Below are 19,264 nucleotides of genomic sequence, written 5' to 3'. Positions count from 1 at the left end.
AGAATGGGGGAGACTTGGGGATGGAACCCAGGGGCATTCTTCCTCCAACCTACACCCCCAGCCCTTTTTATTTTTTATCTTGAAACAGAGTCTCACTAGGTTGCTGAGGGTTTCAACAAGTTACTGCAGCTGTCCTGGAACCTACACTCTTAGCCCAGCCTTCCAAGTACTGAGGTTTACAGGCCTGCAGCGCCAGGCCCTGTCCTTCCTCTACTGTTCTGTGCTGCTGTTGACTTTCAAGTCTGTGTTTTTTCTAACCTAAACCGTTTGGGGAAGGTCCGGTCTAGCTTGTCCTGCCAACGCTTCACCCTTCACATGTTCAAATGCCTTAGTGTGTTCCATTGCCAGTTCTGGGTCATGGTGTTTCTACCAAGCCGGAAGCATCAGCAGCAGCCTCACCCCCTCCCCACTTTCCGCCTCCCAGTCTTAGGGTTTCTGCTTCAGAAACGACTCTTATCTGGGCTCCTCTCTCCATTGCAAACCCCCACCTGAACCGAAGCCCCATTGTCACTTTCCTAGGATTTTACCCCTACTGGTCTTCCCAGCTACATGGTTCCCCCTTCTACCTACTATCCACATCTGGACAGTGACTCCTAGCCCAAACGCTAATCGGATAGGCCATTGCTTCGGAGCTTCTGTCAACTACTGGGTTCTGTCTGACCTCTCAGCTTGCCAGCAGGAGGACCCACCCCCAGCGCCAGCCACCTCCCTGCTGCAGCCTGCGCTCTCCCAAAGGCCCTCCCCTCTGCACTAGGCTCCTCCATGTTCTGGATGTAAGGGGGCCCCTTGGACTCCAGGGCCTTTTTCTCCCTCTGCTTAGCAAACTCTTTTCCACTTAAGACCGTGAGGGACTTTCTTGATTCTTCCTTTCTGCCTTTGAATCAAAATAGTTTTCTTGACTGAACAGTTAATTCCTTTGACTTTAAGTTTTTTATTGCTTAAGTCAAAACGTGCCTCTCTGTGGCCTCTCGCTAATCTGGCTTGAAAACCTTTTTATCTGTGACTGCAGAAAGTGCAAAGTGACTTTATTCTGTTACCAAATTAACTTTGTTCGCCTGGACTTCTTTCCGTAAGTTTGGCAATGCAAGATTTAAGATACTTGGGTCTTTGTAGATGAGTATTTCAAGTAAACTGCAGAAACTTGCAACATCTGCTGCAGCTGGAATTTTATTACTAACATAAAAGGTCTCGAGGGCAATACATAATTAATTACAAATTATTTGGGGAAAAAGTTATTAAATAAATTTTCAGTTAAAAAATCAGCATACTATTTTAAACTATACATAAGGTATTGTACCTTGCCTATTTGCATGTCATCTCCTCCACATAACCTCCTCCATGGCCAGGGACCAAGGCTTACTTATCTTTGTTTCTCTAGTTTAGTGACCATCTCATGGTAAGGCACAATAAATATTACGCTACTATGGATAAAAAAAACACTGAGATGGTCTTTTCTGTATTTATAAGAACTCTAAGGTCAGACAGCTGAGCTTTCTTTAGATTAAAAAGTAACCTAGGGTGGGAGGGGATGCTAAGAAGGTATGAAATAGTACTGTGTAATGGAAAGCCGGGTAAAACAATGATGGAAACATGACTGCTTCCTTCTGCTTGATTTCCCTGTTCTTTGACCTGGAAGTAATGGGATGTTTAGTTAAATGGCTCAGATGGTTTCCTATTTTCCTTTGCTAAAAGGGGGGGGGGGGGTTAAAAACATGCTTTGAATAGTTTCGCTGCCTGAAAAGGACAGCCAGCACTGGGCCGGCACTTCACGGCACTTCAGCAGAGCCGCCGCTGAAGGGGACAGTGCCGGTCGGGCCCCTGCTGGCATCGGTCCGCCCCACCCGCAGACGCTCAGCCCATCACTGACCCGCAGGTGCCAGGTGTTGGCTTCATCTCCTGAAGCGAGGGAGGGCGCCAGTCTGCACCCAGGGACGCCCTGACCCCCGGAGGCTTCCTCTCCTCTGGAGGGCTCTTGGAGTGGCCGCCCAGGCTCTGCGCTGGGTGGACCGACTGGATGCGCACCCACGACACGGCGCCACACGCCGCCACGTGCCTGCGCTGTGGGTAGATATTGGAAGGGAAGGATGAGAAGCGACTGGGGAGAAGGTAAATGGTGCCGGGAAAGCCACCGTGTGCTGATTTAATAAACCCACTTAATTATTTTAAGAGAACCATGTTTGCATGCACCTTCCCTTTAAAAAGAAAAATTTCAATAATTAGAGCTACTTACAGAAATATAGACTCTTAAGAGGTGTTTCTATAGAATGTGCCGTTCGCCTGGGTCTCTGCATTGAAGTGATTGCTGGGTTTCCTTATGGATGGGGCAGGAGGAAAGTAAAGCTCGCTCATTCTGGGCTCCGCCTTTCCACCTGGAGAATGGCAGGCACCAGAGCCTTTCTGCAGGAAGTTCCCCTGCGCCTGGGCTTATTCTAATTACCTTTGCTACATGGAGTTTTGGGTGTTGTTGTGTTTTTTTTTTTTATTTTCATGCTCTGATCTCAAGGAGATTCAGAGACAGTAAGTCTATCAAAGTTTTTACATTTTAATTTTAAAAATTAAAAAAGCTTAAACTTTTAATTTTTAAAATTAGCAGTCATACTATTAAAATTATAAACTTCATGACCATAGTTCTTTAGGTTTTCAGGGTCAACTTGCATCGCTTATTCTTTGTATAATGCTACTATGTGTCCTCAGCAACCTGTTGAAAAATGTTTGGCTAATTTGAATAATGTTAATTAAATTCTTCCAATGATTTTAAACTATAGTTCCTCATTTTACATTTTAAACACTTCAGCTCCCTTCCTGAATTCTAAATAATTGCTTATAACTTTATGGATTAACGTTATAAGACACTAAGGCTAATGTTATCTAGATCTTTCAAAGCTCCACATAAAATTAGGAAGACTTCAGTCTAAACCTACAAGTCAAAAGCACTTTACTGTCATTCTCATCTGCTCTAAGATATCACGGGCATGTGACATTTCAAAAATGCACAGACATCTAATAGATATCAGCACTGTAACTCTCACTTTTACTTTCTACATATCTAACTAAATTTTCCAAAGATTAAAACACACACACACCACCTAGGCAGACCCTGACACCCCCGTTCATTGCGAGCTCCGCCAGGCCGCTCACTGCCTCCTCTGTGGGTCCCGCTGGAACCCGCTGAGCCTTGTACCACAGTTACCCTGTCAGTTTCAGTGAGAGAAAGAAGGCACAGCCTTGCCAGCCACACAGCCCACACAGCCTGATTCCTCTGTTGTCAGAAGGAAGGCGGCGAGCCCTGCCCAGGGCCACCACTGGGATGGACTGCTCACCCCTTGGACTCTCAAACGAAGAGTCCTGCATCTGTCTCTACAGACTGTGGACCTGATGAGGTTTTCCTCTTCTTTCACATTCGTGGGGTGTTCAGGATGGTGATGGTGGTTAAGGTGATGCCACTTTTGTATTGGGCGATCCCCACAGCGTCTTGTGACTTGTCAGTCTACAGACGTCCACTAGGTATACATATCTGTTACATTATTGTTCCCAATTATCCTCCGTTCTAGCCGGCTATATCTCCCTCTTCTAACTCACTACACAATCTGGCACATCTTGAATCGGTTACTGGCCACATTTCTGAAGATACAAGGGGCTGCTCTTTTTAGCTTGATTCTGTTGGGCTCTTGTTCGTGGGGCGCAGGCAGCAGGTCATCTGCTCTCACCTTAGGAGTGTACAGACTTCCAAAGACAGAAGTTACTGGGTTTTTGCCGGGCGTGGTGGCGCACGCTTGTAATCCCCGCGCTTGGGAGGCGGAGACAGGAGGATCGCGCAGGTTCGAAGCCATCCGTGCTGGCGTAAGAGACCCTGTTTCAAAAATATAAAATAGGTCTGGGAGCGTAGCCCGGAGGTAGAAGGGCTTCCAGGAACCCCAGTACCACCAAAAAAAAAAAAAAAAAAAAAAAAAAAAAAAAAAAAGAAGTTACTGGGTTTCTGTTAAAAAGGCTTCCATTGCCCTTAACCACAGCCCTACCTATAAGGACGCCTTGGCGAAGAATTCACCAGGGCTGTGCCTGAAGATATGCTACTTTGTCAGGTGACGTTTCTGCGCGTGCTTGGCGGCGGCATGGAGTGGGGTGGTGAAAGGCTGCGGCGGGGGGCGCTGTTCTCCCTGGTTCTCCCGGCCTTCCCCATTTTGACCACCTGAAGACCCTGGACAGACAGAACAGGCTCTGCTTCACATTGGAAGTCCCCACAGAGCACTGAATTCTTCTGATGTACCTGATCTTAATTTTTTTACCAGTCTTTTTTTTTTTTCCAGTTTCACAGCATTATGGTATCAAGTGACATAAAGAAGGGATATAGAGATAATGAAGTTTGTTTAATAATTATTCCTAATTACAAAAGTAATATAGCTCATTGTACAACATGTTTAATATTCAGAAAATAATACAGTAATAGTCACTCTTGTTTATTTACCTATCTTGGTGTATTTCTCTTTTTCTCATATATTTTTATGTAGCTTGAAATAAAAAATATATATAAAGTTTTTTTTTTTTTTTTTTTTTTTTAGGGTCTGGGGCTGGAGCCCAGAGGCATTTGACCTTCGAGCTACACCCCCCGCCCAACAGGGTCTTACTGAGTTGCAGAGGGCCTCACCAAGTAGCCGAAGCTGTCTGCGAACTGCGATCCTCTGGTCTCAGCCTCCCGAATGCTGGGATTACAAGCGTGCTCCATCACGCCCAGCTGCTATATAAAGTTTTATATTCCATAGTTTTTACTTGACTAGCTATTGTAAGAATCTCGAGGTTTTTTTTTTTTTTTTTTTTTTTTTGGTGGTACTGGGGTTCCTAGAAGCCCTTCTACCTCCGGGCTACCCTCCCACACCTATTTTATTTTTGGAAACAGGGTCTCTTATGCCAGCGCGGCTGGCTTCGAACCTGCGCGATCCTCCTGTCTCTGCCTCCCAAGCGCGGGGATGACAAGCGTGCGCCACCACGCCCGGCACAGAATCTCGAGTTCATAAAGACACTTTTCACGGCCATGTAATAGTCTAACACAGGATAAAGCATATTTTCAGATACATGGTCCCGCTTTTGTACATGCAGTTTTTCTACCGTTCTTTCCTTTGTAATAAATGGATGCACACAATTTTGTGTGAATGTGTCTGGGTTCCTTTGACTCTCCCATGCCTTCTCCTACAGAGCATTCTGTGTGTGGAGACACTGGAGACTGGCTGGGTGGTGGTCTTCCTTCCCTATGCCCACCCAGCTCCTTCACTAGGGCACAGACCGGCCTCTGATTTTTTCTGAGTCCCCTTCGCAGCCGCATATTCCTTTGGAAACACCCCCACCCCACCGAGCCCCTGGCTTCAGTGTGGGGTTGGGGCTTTTACCTTTCTCCTCATAGGTACTGGATAACAGAGTTCTGGATCATGTTTAAAATGGACGCCAACCTGACGAGCACAATGGAAGAGTTTCAGGACCTGGTGAAAGCCAACGGGGAGGAGCTGCACTGCCGCCTGATCGACACGACCCAGATGTGAGTGCTGGGGCCCCTCCTGGAGCCGAGGCCTCCTCGCTGGCTTCTCACTCGGCAGTAACTGCCGCCCCCTTCCTCACTCGGAGAATTCCTGGGGTTGCCCCACAAAGTGAAGGTTTGACATCTTCATGGGAAGGGAGAAAGGCCCGGTGACAGTGTCATAGGTGACTAATACCCAAGAGCAGAGAAAAGTAAGTCCCAGTCAAAAGGCAACCAGGTAGTAAGACCTTAACTCAGATCAAGAGAAACTGCAAGTACCAGGACTCACCTCTTCAGGAGTCGATGCAGGAGGCAACCCCCAGCTTGCAAGGGGGGAAGGAACTGCTGAAAAATACCAGTCAGAGGGTGCACCACACAATGTCTAAAGACGATCTACAGATATTTAGATCTCAGGAGTATTTCAGATTATTCGCTGGGCTTCTTATCAGGAAAAACGAGTGTCTCTCCTAATTTGGAGGAGGGGAGCACACACATTGTATGTTAAGGTTTTCACAGTGTGTGGCCACATTATTTTGCAGTTTAGCAAATCTCTAAGATACATTCTAGGACCGAAACATATTCTAGGAATCAACTCATTCATGTCCAAGCTTTGTGACTGGTCTGAGGTCACATAGACAGTTAAGGTTGTGGCCGAGCAGAAGCTGAACCTTGAGGCCCTGTTTCTGACACACCAAGGTATGGCTAAAGAGAAATTATTTTGAAATCACATCCCAGAACTCTAAATAAATCTGCTCATCAGGACGGACTCTATTTCCCTGCTTAGAATTATACAAATTGAAAAATAAAAGAGATTTTTCAAAGTAGCAATTTTTTGTTGTTTTTCATAAAATGAAGAAGCTAGACCTAACCTAGGTCTCCTGTCTTGATATCCACAGCTGACTCTCCTCTGCCAATATTTTCCATGGTATATTCTTTTTTTTTTTTTTTTTGGTGGTACTGGGGTTCCTGGAAGCCCTTCTACCTCCAGGCTACACTCCCAGACCTATTTTTTATATTTTTGAAACAGGGTCTCTTAAGCCAGTGCAGCTGGCTTCGAACCTGTGCGATCCTCCTGTCTCTGCCTCCCAAACAGGGGGATTACAAGCGTGCGCCACCACGCCCGGCTACATAGTATATTCTTAAAGAGGCTGTCTATTGGTATTATCTGACCAGCTATATTTTAGGAATAGTGAGCTAAGTTTTCCTTTTGCAGTACCTTTGAGAATCTGTAATATAGTTACTGGCCAAGAAGGCTACAAAATTTAGCATTCCCCAGGTCCTTTAACCAAGAAGCAGGGCACTCAGGAATACCCTTTGGGTATACACAGATCTGCAACCTACTGCCTTTCAAAACAGGCAAGCTTCCCTCTGCTTCCTTTGTGTTGGGAGTTAAATCTAAGAGACACATGGGTGTCCAATGAGCACACAGGGGGTGGGGGCACCGTAGGGTCAGTAAGGTTTCCTTGGTCACTTTGCTGGCTGGGACAGCTGAGGAAATGACTCAACTCTGCCAGAGTGATCACATGTTCCCCATGATGCAGCAGGAGGCTCACTGGAACCCAGCACGGCTTCCTGGGTGCAGCACAGAAAAACTGATTTGGGGAAATTCTGTTAACATATAGTTTTAGCCAAGGAGATCCAGCTCGTGGTGCGGTGCCCTTTCTTGTGGGCGACTCCCACGGACCTTCTTGCATAAAGTCATTGCAGTTTATTTGTTTTCCTGGTCTTCTTCTTTTCATGGTTACCCACAAAAGCAATGCCCGTGACTGGTCCAGGAAACTTACTCAGAGGATAAAATCAAATACCAGCAAGAAACGGAAAGTCTCCCTGCTCTTTGACCACCTGGAACCTGAAGAACTATCTGAGCACCTCACCTACCTTGAGTTCAAGTCCTTCCGCAGGATATCAGTACGTACCCAAGGGGCAGGGGAAACTTACTCTGGGAAGTTTCTGAAAATAAGCAGAGAAATTGAGCAGCCTGCCTACCTCCTACTCTAGAGGCCCCCTAGTGCTCGCAGGCGTTCTCAGTAGACATCACAACTATGTGGAAAATGGGCACCTTCCTCTGGTTTACTCCCTCGGTGCTTCTCCCATCTCAGGGCCTCCATATCCACTCACCCCCGCCGCACACAACATTGTGAAAGTACACATGCATACTTTTATTTTTTTTTTTAACCTCTGATGGTTATTAGGCTTCCACAATTATTTTTTAATCTTTCTTTTTAAAAATGAGGCTTGTGTCCTCTAAGTTTGAATTCATTCTACGGTAGGCTTTGAATGGCTCTGAGAATCTCCAAAATAGAACAGAGGCTGCTGGTCTAACCCAGATCCTCCCTAAGCCCCTGAAGTGGTGCTGATGCCCAGCAGTGACCTTACTTCTACTGATAAACCGTGTGGACCAAGTATTTCCTATTGGAGCAGCCAAGCAGAGCCAAAGCGAGTGGTGGTGGAGAGAGACAAAGGGAGGATTTTGATTTATCCTCAGGAGCAGGGAGGGCACAGGTGCATCCCATCCTTGCTGTGGTCCTTAGAGCTCCAGAGACCCTGGTCCCATACAAAGAGACCCTGTCAACATGCCCCATGCCAGGACCTCCACTGGACAATATGCTTTTCTGAGAAATGATACCCTTACTCTTTTCAGAGCCACTCCTGCCAAGAGGTGCAGTCTTTGGCTCTGCTCTAAAAGTAGAGAGTGCTGCGCTCTCTCTACTTTTATGTTTCTCCATGCATTTCCTAGAATGGCCTGGGGATGGAGGCCCAGAGGAGAGGACTGGCTTCACAGGACAGCACAGCACACTGGTCAGAGCGAGGCACCTGCGCCTTGCTATGGCCAGAAGGAGACCTGCAAACCAAGTCGCAGAGGTTATTGCATACTTTCTCCTTCACCTTAAAATCCTTTCTGTTTCACACAGATGTGTGGCCAGCCAATCAGGAGCCCCCAACTTCTGCATGGAAATAAGCCTCCAAGCATTAATCTCTACTAACCCCTAGTCCTCCCCTGAACCTGGGCCCCTCTATGAAGCGCCACCTGGGGAGTTTCCATTTGACTCTGCCTTCCTGTCATGGGGCAGGAGAGCAATCAGAGCTGAGAAGCACTGAAAGGAGTCATTTATCACCGTGGAAATCTGAGCGCTGCCGGGAGACTGGCGGCCCTGCTGGGTCAGGCCTGTGGGACATCTGTTTGATGCCAGCATCAGAACAGTGCAGGCACAAGTGAAAAATCAGTGCAGAACAAACAACTCAAGTGGGTCTTCCCGGGGGGAGCGAGCACTATTCTATTGGTAAATGAAAACAAAAATTTAGACTCTCATTTGAGTGCCATGGTTTGCTTCGTAGAAGGCTATTTCAGGACCTTTTCTACATAGTTCTAAACACTTTTCCCAAACAATAGTTTTCTCTCCAAAATGAGGTTGGAGGGCAAATTTATCTCAGCTGTGAATAGAAAAGCATTTGATACTCTGTACTCTTTAGGGGAATGATATCCTTAAAAAAAAACAAAAACTCACGAGGGATCATTCTATGCTCTACTGCTGAGCTACGTTCCCAGCGCAAGACCTGTGCTTTCTGTGCCTGTTATTAAAGAAGTGTTTTGAATCCTACCCAGAATTTTCCCATCCATCAGCAATCACACCACAGTCAGATGGGACTCAGTTAATTTGCAACTGTTTAGGTTGTGAGGCAAGGTCAAGATGTGCTGCAATAACAACACCCCCCACCCCCCACACATACACCCAAATCTCAATGGTCAACAACAAAGCAAAAGTTAATTTTTCATTCACCCTATGTATCTAACATGGGCCAGGCTGGTCAGAGTGACTCTGGACTCAGATATGGGAGGGTTCATCTTGTCAGGAATCTCTATTCTCTACAGCAGTGGAAAGGCAACGTGGCAAGTCACTGGCTCCTAATCCATGTGGGTTCATCACCTGGCCATACCTGCTTCTACAGAGAAGAGTCTAGATGGTCACAGCACCAGACTCTGTGGGAGTGCTGGAGGAGTTCAGACCCTTCCTCCTCTGGCTACTTTCCAGTACAGGGATTCTTCCAACAGGCTATAATCGCAAGTCACCATTGACACCAGATCTCCCAGGGCATTTCCAGCTTTGCCTACAGTGTTTTGTTGGTCGACATAGTGCCACTGTCAGGCTGGGAAACTCTGGCCACTGAATGTAGGGCTGACCCAGGTCCATGTACATGTATTCAGGTTGGTGAGTAGAAGGAAACCCAAACAGGCTTGTGGTAATAGTTATCGTGTTAACACTACCTCACATTAGGTCGCACTTAGAAAGTTAAAAGTACTTTCACACATTATCTTACTTGATCTTTATAGCAATTCAGTGTCCTAAGTAGGGCAGATTTTGTTATCACGTTTTAAAGCTAAGATAACATCTAGAGAGAGCTGTTTTTCTGAGGGGGGTTATCTTTAACTTCAGCAGCAAAGCTGGAATAACAGTGAGACTTTTTTCTTCTATACTATATTCTGTATAATTCAGAAGGGACACAAATAACTCAGATGCAATATTTGGACTAATTAGGGTATGAAGCTATCTACTGATAACTAATTAATTTTGATGTAGAAGGGCCTGGAGGTGATTCCCATCATTCCTGTTAGCTGTGGCCATGATGCAGGAGAGGAGGCCACAAGCCGGCCTGTCCCCTAGTAGGGCCCAGGTGGCCTTAATGCGCAGAGTTGGCCTGCCCCTTGGACCTCCCAGATACCAGAGCACAGTCCTGATGGTTGTTTTTCTCCCCCCAGTTCTCTGATTATCAAAATTACCTTGTAAATAGCTGTGTGAAGGAAAACCCCACCATGGAGCGATCCATTGCCCTGTGCAATGGCATCTCCCAGTGGGTACAACTGATGGTTCTCAGCCGCCCCACCCCACAGCTCCGGGCAGAAGTCTTCATCAAGTTCATCCACGTGGCTCAGGTGAGTGGTGAGGCCAAGACTTTCTGCCTGGGCTGTGAGGATAAGTCATCTCTATTTCCAGCCCAGTCTTCAATTAGAGCTAAGCTCCACCCTCAACCGCAGAGGGGTCTGTGTGCCCTCAGGTGCCCCCAGAGCTTGACGTGACTTTCCTACTCTCTCACCCAAGGACACTGTGGAGGGCCATGCAGGCCACCTCAGGATCAGGATGCAGGTTTAGATCTGTTCAGATCTCTTAACACTTTTTCAGAAGATGCTTGCTTTATTTTCCTAAATCTGGGCCACATGGCAAAGGGCAGAGAAATTCTAAGAAGCACAGGAGCCAGCACAGCCTGAGTCACCAGAGGCCTTTGAGTCCTGCTGCGTTGACAGGGTTCAGTGTTTGAAGGACAGAGAGTCTAGCTTCTCTATCCCAGTTACTATCCTTTATCGGTAGATATTGCAAAGGAAAAAAGACAACGTCCTCATGTTAAAAAATAAAGCTATGTGGGATTAAGCAATAAAAGATTACACTTAATGATATTTTTTTCTCCAACGCTGGCTCACCTAGTGTTTCTCAAAATTTGGACCATGAACTACCTGCTCTGGTATTTATTAAAGGTATTGTAAAGTAAAGATCTCCAAGCCATTCGGTGTCTGGGTTTGGGTCTAGCGGTCTTTGTGTTAAACTGTGCTCCCGGTGATTCTGGGAAACCACCGCTTTAGATGGTGATCCACAGAACAGTCGCAACAAAAAGATGATGTGACATCTTGCTAATTTGGCATCCACCAGCCTGGAATTCAGCTGAAAAGGAAAGATGAACAGAAATTGCAACTCCTGTTTACTAATCTTAGCCAGTGTAAGGAAGACCCATGTAACAGAGATGACAGTCAGTCTCTGGGCTCCTCATGTAACTGACACCTGTAACGACTCTGCCTTCTCTGTCACAGAAACTCCATCAGCTACAGAACTTCAATACATTGATGGCTGTGATCGGTGGGCTGTGTCATAGCTCAATCTCCAGGCTCAAGGAGACAAGTTCTCACGTCCCGCACGAGATCAATAAGGTCAGTGCCGTCTTCTCTGGGGCTCTTAGGCGCACAGCCAGCATCGGCATCAGCATCTTCTCCTTGAGGTCAACTCAGCATTCCCAGTACCCAGCCTCCCTGGTCAGCCAGGCACAGTATCAGGGAGGCCAGTTGAAGCGACCTGTACCTCTTTCCCATCCATATTCACAGGCCAAATGCAGAATTCAAAATTCAGTCACGACCTTTATCACTTTCTCCCTCACTCCAGCTCCTGGCTCCAGAGCACTTTTCCCCAAGGAATAGTGTTTCAGTGCTAGCTAGCCAGAACACTTGAAGACTTTTTGTATTCTTGAATATTACTTGAGCCTTAGAGATAAGCTCTTCGGATACCATTTTGTAACAGGTAATGCTTTGTTGAGGACAAGCATCCTATGTACTTCCCTACATTATTTAGATGTTACAGACTGTATTTTAATCTTTTATGACATAGGGCTAGTATTATAACTATCAAGCACCATGATGTACTGAGGATCTACGCAGGTATGTATGGCATGGGTTAGCTAGTAACGGCTCTCAGATCATTTTCATCTCATGTAGAGGGCCTTTTTGTCCTCAGACCACAAACATCCCAAGCTGGCATGAAAGAGCATCCATCCTCCTTTTGAGGCGTCTCTGATTATCCCTATCAGTGCTAGGCCTCGAGGAAGCCCCTCTCCCTGACAATAGTTGGACCAAAGGAAGACTCTACTCACCTCTCCATTCCCTAACAGGTCTTCTGACATCAAAAGGAACAACTGAAAAGACTGGCCATATGTCAAGGGCCACAGAAAGCCAGAGGCTAACATGCTCCACGTCATTCCGCTTATAAGATAGGGCTGCCCCCTCTCCGCGAGAGGCTCCTCTGGCTTCCTGCGTGTTGCTGCTAGGTCTCAGGGTGGTCTGCAGAGTGCATTAGTGAATCCAGGTTAAAGCAAGCGTCCCCAGGCAGCTGCCTTCACCTGCGGTGAAGAGGAATCTGTTGCCTTCGCCCTTGATCTCTTGTCCTGTGAGCTCCCACACCCCATGCTTGCCTGTGGTGTTCCCTGGAGCAGGCTCTCTTGCCTTCTCAGTGATAGAGGAGGCTGACTCCAAGCCCCAAGTTCTTCACTGCGGAGAAATGAAACTTCTTGGGCCACACTTTGATTACACGAATTTTGGGCAGTGTCTAAAGTGGTTATCTTGTGTAATAACACGATTGGCAGGCAGTCTTTCACCTCACGTTTTGCTTCTGAGAAATGTGGTCATCACCTGTGGGGTTGGGGCTCCCAAATACTGGCTGACTTGAACCCGGAGCCTCCTAGGGGAATGCCATATCTCATTGCTCTTTCTGTGCTGTGGAGCAGCGGTACCCACTCAGGCCAAGGAAGAGCTCCGTGGGGCCTCCCTCATCCTTCCTGTATTCTTCGTTGGGAACTGGCCTGTTCAGTCTCTTCAGTTCAGAGCTAGTCTGTGAAAGGAATGTCCCCAGCTTCCCAGACACAGGCCCATTTTGAGAACCTGGAGATGAAGGAACGCAGAGCCTCATGGGGAGCAGCACATGCAATCCACTTTCCCCATGCCAGTATCAAGGCAGCACTCCCTGAGATCCCATTCCAAACGTTAGGCAACACTGTCTTTTCAACACTAGGGAAGGGAACTGCATGGCTCCTGGAACCTCTTCAATTTTTGTACCAGGTGCTTATCTTTTTTTATTTTTGAAATAAAGTAGTTTTAACATAAAAAATGACAAAGCTCTATTTTAAAATGTTAAGTTATAGTAAAAATCAAGTAAAGCATGTTCTGTAGTTGCAAGTACATTCTGTGACATTTGATATAGCCAGTTGTATTTCATAATCTCTACCTTTTAGATAAAGCACTCTCTGCCTGATAAATGAGGGATGGAATGAAAGTGCAGCAGGGGACAAGAGAAAGCAAGGTGGCCATTGCGGGCAGTACACCATGTCCATAAGGTACCTGTGACTGGTCTGTTCTACTTTACAGGTTCTGGGTGAGATGACTGACCTGCTGTCCTCCTGCAGAAACTACGACAACTATCGGCGAGCCTACGGAGAGTGCACCCACTTCAAGATCCCTATACTGGGGGTGCACCTCAAGGATCTCATTTCCCTGTATGAAGCTATGCCCGACTACCTGGAGGACGGGAAGGTGAATGTCCACAAGCTGCTGGCGCTCTACAATCATATCAATGAACTGGTCCAGCTGCAGGAGGTGGCCCCACCACTGGAGGCCAACAAGGACTTGGTGCACCTACTGACGGTGAGGTTCACGCTTGAGAACACTTCCTGTGTGCCAGGCGCCGTTCTGTATACCTGACCAAATGTGAGCACTGTTAATCCTCATAAAAACTATGAAGTACAACTGTTATTTCTACCTGATGGATGAGATACTGAGGCACAAAGACCTGACTTGACAGGGGACCCACACGACTGTGGGTCAGAGCCTTAGACTCAGGTCGGGGACTGCCAAGGCTCTCTCGTAAGCCTGCTCTTGGACTTCAACTCCTATGAAAGCAGTCCTGATCTTTCTAGAAGGAGCTTGTGCAAATCAGAACAAGAGGGCTGGTAGCAGGTGGAGACAGTGTGCTCTTGTGCAACAGGGGCAAGACAGTGAGTAAAAGGTTTCTTCTTTGGTTCCTTTCACCACTGGCTTAGATCCCTGTTCCTGGAGATCTCCAAGGCAAGGGTAGGAGAACCCTTGTCAGTGCGACGGAGACCAGGGTCTACACTTGGGGAGTGGGGTGAGATCATCTGAGCTTCCTTCCAGACCTGCAGTTCTACACCTCACCAGTTAGTGTGTAACTGTGGTACATAATCCCAAAGTCTGCTTCCTCCTCTGCAAACTCAAGAGGGGTTAGTCTGAAATGGCCTTTAACTTCTCTTTCAATTCCAAAACTGACAAGTTGTTTTAACCTGCTTCTTTGTGCAGAAGGGAATCATGACCATAGCTTTTTCCTGCCTCACAGCATATTGATAGAGCCTCAAGACTGAATCTTGGTGTTCCAGCCCTTTCACCTTGGTCAGGTGGCCTTGGCAGGTTTTTTACCTCCACTCTTTATAGAGGCATAGATATTAAATCAGGGACATTAAAAAGTGGGCATCTTGGAACTTCTCCAAACATTTTAATTAGAAAGAATACTTGCCCTACTGTTACAGCAGGTGTTATACTGGCTAAGCGCTGGATTTTAAAAACAACTGAGTACCTGGAAGATTAAACCGCTGGAAAAGAACCGAGAAATATCAGTCCTGGGAAAATGGACCATGTCCCAGCAATTAACCCTGTTCTCCTTTGATCCACAGTTGTCTCTGGATCTCTACTACACTGAAGATGAAATCTATGAGCTCTCCTATGCCCGAGAACCAAGAAACCACAGAGCCCCAGTGAGTCTATTTACAACTTGCTCCTCAAGCTTGCTCATCTTAAGGAATAGACTTTTAAGTTCAGCTTAATAAGTGTTTCATTTCTATCTGCCCAGCCTTGTGCTAGCAACAGAACGTTTTTCAACATGTATGACACACAGGTCCCATCCACAACGAGCTTACAATTTAGTCAAAGAAACAACTGTGCCAGCAGTAAATAACTATGTGCCATAAGTGTCAAGAGTAGATTGGACAGGGATTTACCAATCAGAGAGGAAGGTAGTTTTGTGGACTACAGTGACACCACTGTCCTATTAAGGAGTGTTCCCACTCAAGTTCTTTTCTATGACTTGGTGGTAATGAGGACACTGCTTGCCAATCAGAAGTTCAGCTGCTAATCTCCAGGTTGATAGGTTAAAAAAAATTATCCTATGATGTTTTGGGTTTGAGTCTGACCCAAAATTCATAGAAAGGGCAGTCTGCTGGGTCTTTTCACCAGCAGGTGAACAACACTGGTCCTGCACGCAGCAGGAACTTCACAGGTTATCTGATCCTGTCTCTCCTATAGGCCAGTGCAATCATTTCAGTCTCCTGCTAAGCTTCCCAACTCAAAAGCCAGTAGTACTACAGGGAAGGGCGCTGGCTGCACATTAGAATTCCAGTTTATCTGTCCAGATGGCTATTTCATCATCTCAATACATATCAAGGTGTAGCTTCCTACTGCAATGAAAGATATTCACTGGAAATATTTTGTAGTTATATATTTGGTGTTGAAGGGGCATTTCATTGGAAAGGCTAACTTACCTTGTTTTTGTAAGATTTTAATTTGAGCCAAGTTTCAGACATTTAAATTCTATCTCAGTTGTCCATGCTTCAATGTTTTCTGCTGTGTGTCTTATTGCCTTTTAACTAGTTTTCCCTCATTCCCTTCTCTACTAAAAGGTGACTAGAAAACAGAAAGGAAACTTAAAGGACCCACTTCACTCTCTGGATAACACTGACAAGAGGTCTAATGGAGAACTGAAACTTGGGCACACTGAGAACTTTTAATTATCTGTAGTTGGAAATAATGGATATAAAGAGCACTTTGGAAATTATAATGCACAATACCAGTGTTAGCCAGGATTAGTAAGGATTTCTCTCATGGGTGTGCTTTCTACTTCCTGTCCCTGCACACAGGAGTTACTGGTGTAACTGGCAGGCGGTGGGGGAGGAGCAGTAAGTCACAAAGCTCCCTTATGGTCATGGAAATTTACCTGAATATTTCATTTTAGCCACTTACACCTTCAAAGCCACCTGTAGTAGTGGACTGGGCCTCAGGAGTATCTCCCAAGCCTGACCCAAAGACCATCAGCAAACACGTCCAGAGGATGGTAGACGTAAGTACCTCTGGGCTTGAGCGGCCGTCAAAGCACTGCCGGGCTTAGTTTTGTGTGGGGGCCGTGGAGGAGGGGAGCACAGTGATAGAAACTCAAAGTTGATAAAATGGAAACGTGTTCCGATGGGAACACAGAGAACTTCTCACACTGGCTGCAGAATGCTTCAGGAGGTAAAGTTTGACTGTGTGTGTGTGCACATGCGTGCGCACAGTACTGGGAACTGAACCCAGGGGCATTCTACCTCCAAACCATACCCTTCCCCCCGGGTACTTTTTTTTTTTAAACAAAATCTTTCTAGGTTGTCCTTGAACCTGCGATCTTCCTGTCTCAGCCTCCTGAGTACTGGGATCTTAGGTATATGCCACTGCTCCTGGAAGTGAGCACTGTGGCACTGCTTGACTCAAATCTGTGCTGACTTGTGTTTTCTGCCTTTCTTATTGTGGTCATTCTCATGTAACAGGAGATTAAGCTCAGAACAATGAGGAACAGGGGATTAGTCGGTAGAGAGCTCTCCAACCGGGCTGTTCCTAGGAACAGGAACTGAACATGGGAGAAGGGCAGGGCGAGGAGAGCGCCATGCCTCTGGGCAGGGATGGCTGGTGCACCTGGCCACCCTCCCCTGGCTGGTGCAGCACAGGCTGAGATGCAGCCGGTGAATCTTTGCCACAGCTTTAGGAGCATGTTTCCTTGTGTTTCCTTGCTCCTCGCATGCGGGCTGTTGAGGGGCTTTCCTCTATCGGCCCCAGCACTTTTGTCATTTGGCTAGAGCAGAAGATAGGCTTCTCTTGAGTGCTTACTGCGCACACTCTATTTTCAGTCTGTCTTCAAGAATTACGATCATGACCAGGATGGATACATTTCTCAAGAAGAATTTGAAAAGATTGCTGCCAGTTTTCCATTTTCCTTCTGTGTGATGGACAAAGACAGGTAAGGATTTGTCTATAGGAATATATGGTTATAGGCATGCTGGTAAGAACAGGTTTACAGAGAATATGTAAACTCAGATGTGTAGCTGCTGTGATTACTTAATAAATACTAGGGCTGAGACAGCAATCATCCAGTGACGGTCTCTTTGTCTTTAGTTTGAATCACACCATGCCATGAAATATCCTTGCTTTCTTGCATACCTCACACTGAAGATTTCATAAGAATAGTCAACAATTGAGAAAAAGTTGTCTTCCTTCTTGCTATGTCCTTATAGTTAGGACAGCATATAGGGAAACAACCAATATTTATTAATACTTTGTATTACTTACTCTTCTCATGGTTACTAAGTTCTCTCTTTCCATAGGAAACCAAATGTATGGCTAGTGAGTTCCAGTTGTGCAGTCTAAAGTCAGAAACTGCAGCATAAGGCCTTCCCCTCCCTATAAGACATTTTACATAATTTCATTTCCATGCCTTATAGATAGTGGTCATATTAATTAAGAAAGCCTTAGCATGGCCAAAGAACAACTGTGGAAGTGAATACGCGGCCTTTCCTACTTCGTCCATGCTCCTACGCCCTTCGATGAGGAGGGCTCGTGGGAGCATCGTCAGGTGTACATGCAGTGTTACCCCTTAAGGGTGAAAGGAGAGTGGGTTTCTAAGGTCCAAGCCACCCCTGCCCCGACTCACGTGCTCGCCTGTCATTCGCTGGCAGGGAAGGCCTCATCAGCAGGGACGAGATCACGGCCTACTTCATGAGGGCCAGCTCCATTTACTCCAAGTTGGGCCTGGGCTTTCCTCACAACTTCCAGGAGACCACCTACCTGAAACCCACTTTCTGCGACAATTGTGCTGGATTCGTAAGTTGCTCGTGTGTCAGGTTGAACTTGGGGAGGAGTATGGGTCAGTCCAAGTGAGTACAACAGGCACGGACTTCATAATCCTGATAAACGTATCCCAGCTTAGGACCCAGTCCTAAAGTGCGTGGAGTTTACTCGAGCTTGTCTTGTCTCACTTCTTCCTGATTGTTTTCTCCCTGCTGCATGAGGCCCGGGATAAACGGTATAGAAATGTTGAGGGTCTACTTTTTAAGTATTACATTCATGTGTTGTTCCACATGTTAGGAAAAGGAAATATGAGACACCCTCCCTGCCATATCAAAAGAAACTCCCCCTAAGAGAAGGCCTGAGCTCTGCCCTCCTGTCCCCCCCAACCGCGTCTCCTATAAATCCCGTTTCCAACCTGAGACTCTGTTCTCATCGTTATGGAGGCCAGAGGAGCCTGTTTGTCCTGATTTGTCCATGCCAGGCGGCAGCAGCTCTGGGTCATAAAGCCACTATAATGAGCTTCTGCAGGGCATTTGACTGTGGTCAATCCAAACCTTCCCTGTTTTCAATTTAAGGTCAGAGAGACAAGGGATATGAGAGATGAAGCAGGTTTCCTTCCCACCTAAGCTAGAGAACAGGCTAAGGGAAAATAAAGAATGAATGTCACCTTGCAGCCTCCCACCATTTGGATGAATGACGGGTTCTGTGTCTTGTCTCACAGCTCTGGGGAGTGATCAAACAAGGATATCGATGTAAAGGTAAGACTCAGCTTTGTGGACTGTATCGTTTCCCAAGGGGCTTTCCTCTAAAAGCAAACTGGCTTCCCGAGAACACCCCTGACAGGCACTGCCACCACACAGGAACGGAATGCCTGGGCGGCCAGTTACGCAGTTTCCCTTTACAGGACCCTCTCTCTGCCTTGGTTGCTCTGGAACCAAGGATGGCTGATTGGAGAATGTGCCCTTGTATAGTCATGGAAGGATATTTATCCCCAGTTTAAAAAGGACAGAGTCACTTTCGCAACAGAAGATAATTAGTGAAGACCTTTGTCAGCTCTACTGGTAAAGGTAGATACTTTGGGCCATTGGGTCCTTCCTAATGACAAGGAAAACTCAGCAGTGAAGAAAGTTCTTTTACTGCAAAGAAGGAAAAGTAAGACCTAGCAGCTGGGAGCTTCCAGGTCTCCCTGGGGTAAGCAAGATGTGCAGTGATCAGGACACCATCTCTTTCCTCTAAGGAAATAAGATGCTGCTTCTGATTCTAAGACTCGCTGATAAGGACCATGACCCTTGTGAGAT

General features: G+C 46.5%; 1 protein-coding gene across 2 annotated transcripts in view; it reads left to right on the top strand.

The window, feature by feature from the left end:
- Window positions 1-19,264, top strand: part of RASGRP1 (RAS guanyl releasing protein 1) — a gene marked incomplete at both ends in the record, with an annotated part of 63,872 nt that overhangs the window by 32,232 nt on the left and 12,376 nt on the right. The window contains 11 exons of one of the 2 annotated variants that reach the window (XM_080708139.1): window positions 4,011-4,079; window positions 5,393-5,524; window positions 7,258-7,411; window positions 10,260-10,433; window positions 11,361-11,477; window positions 13,458-13,733; window positions 14,774-14,854; window positions 16,108-16,212; window positions 17,030-17,139; window positions 17,855-17,999; window positions 18,688-18,724. In XM_080708139.1, coding sequence (XP_080564265.1) covers window positions 4,011-4,079; window positions 5,393-5,524; window positions 7,258-7,411; window positions 10,260-10,433; window positions 11,361-11,477; window positions 13,458-13,733; window positions 14,774-14,854; window positions 16,108-16,212; window positions 17,030-17,139; window positions 17,855-17,999; window positions 18,688-18,724 — 1,400 coding nt within the window. The remainder of the gene's footprint in view (window positions 1-4,010; window positions 4,080-5,392; window positions 5,525-7,257; window positions 7,412-10,259; window positions 10,434-11,360; window positions 11,478-13,457; window positions 13,734-14,773; window positions 14,855-16,107; window positions 16,213-17,029; window positions 17,140-17,854; window positions 18,000-18,687; window positions 18,725-19,264) is intronic. The other variant, XM_080708140.1, reaches the window with a different exon arrangement.

Source organism: Muscardinus avellanarius (genome assembly GCF_963383645.1).
Source record: "Muscardinus avellanarius genome assembly, chromosome: 12".
NCBI lineage: Eukaryota > Metazoa > Chordata > Mammalia > Rodentia > Gliridae > Muscardinus > Muscardinus avellanarius.
The sequence above is the reverse complement of the archived record's forward strand: the minus strand, read 5'-3'. Positions and strand labels throughout refer to the sequence as shown.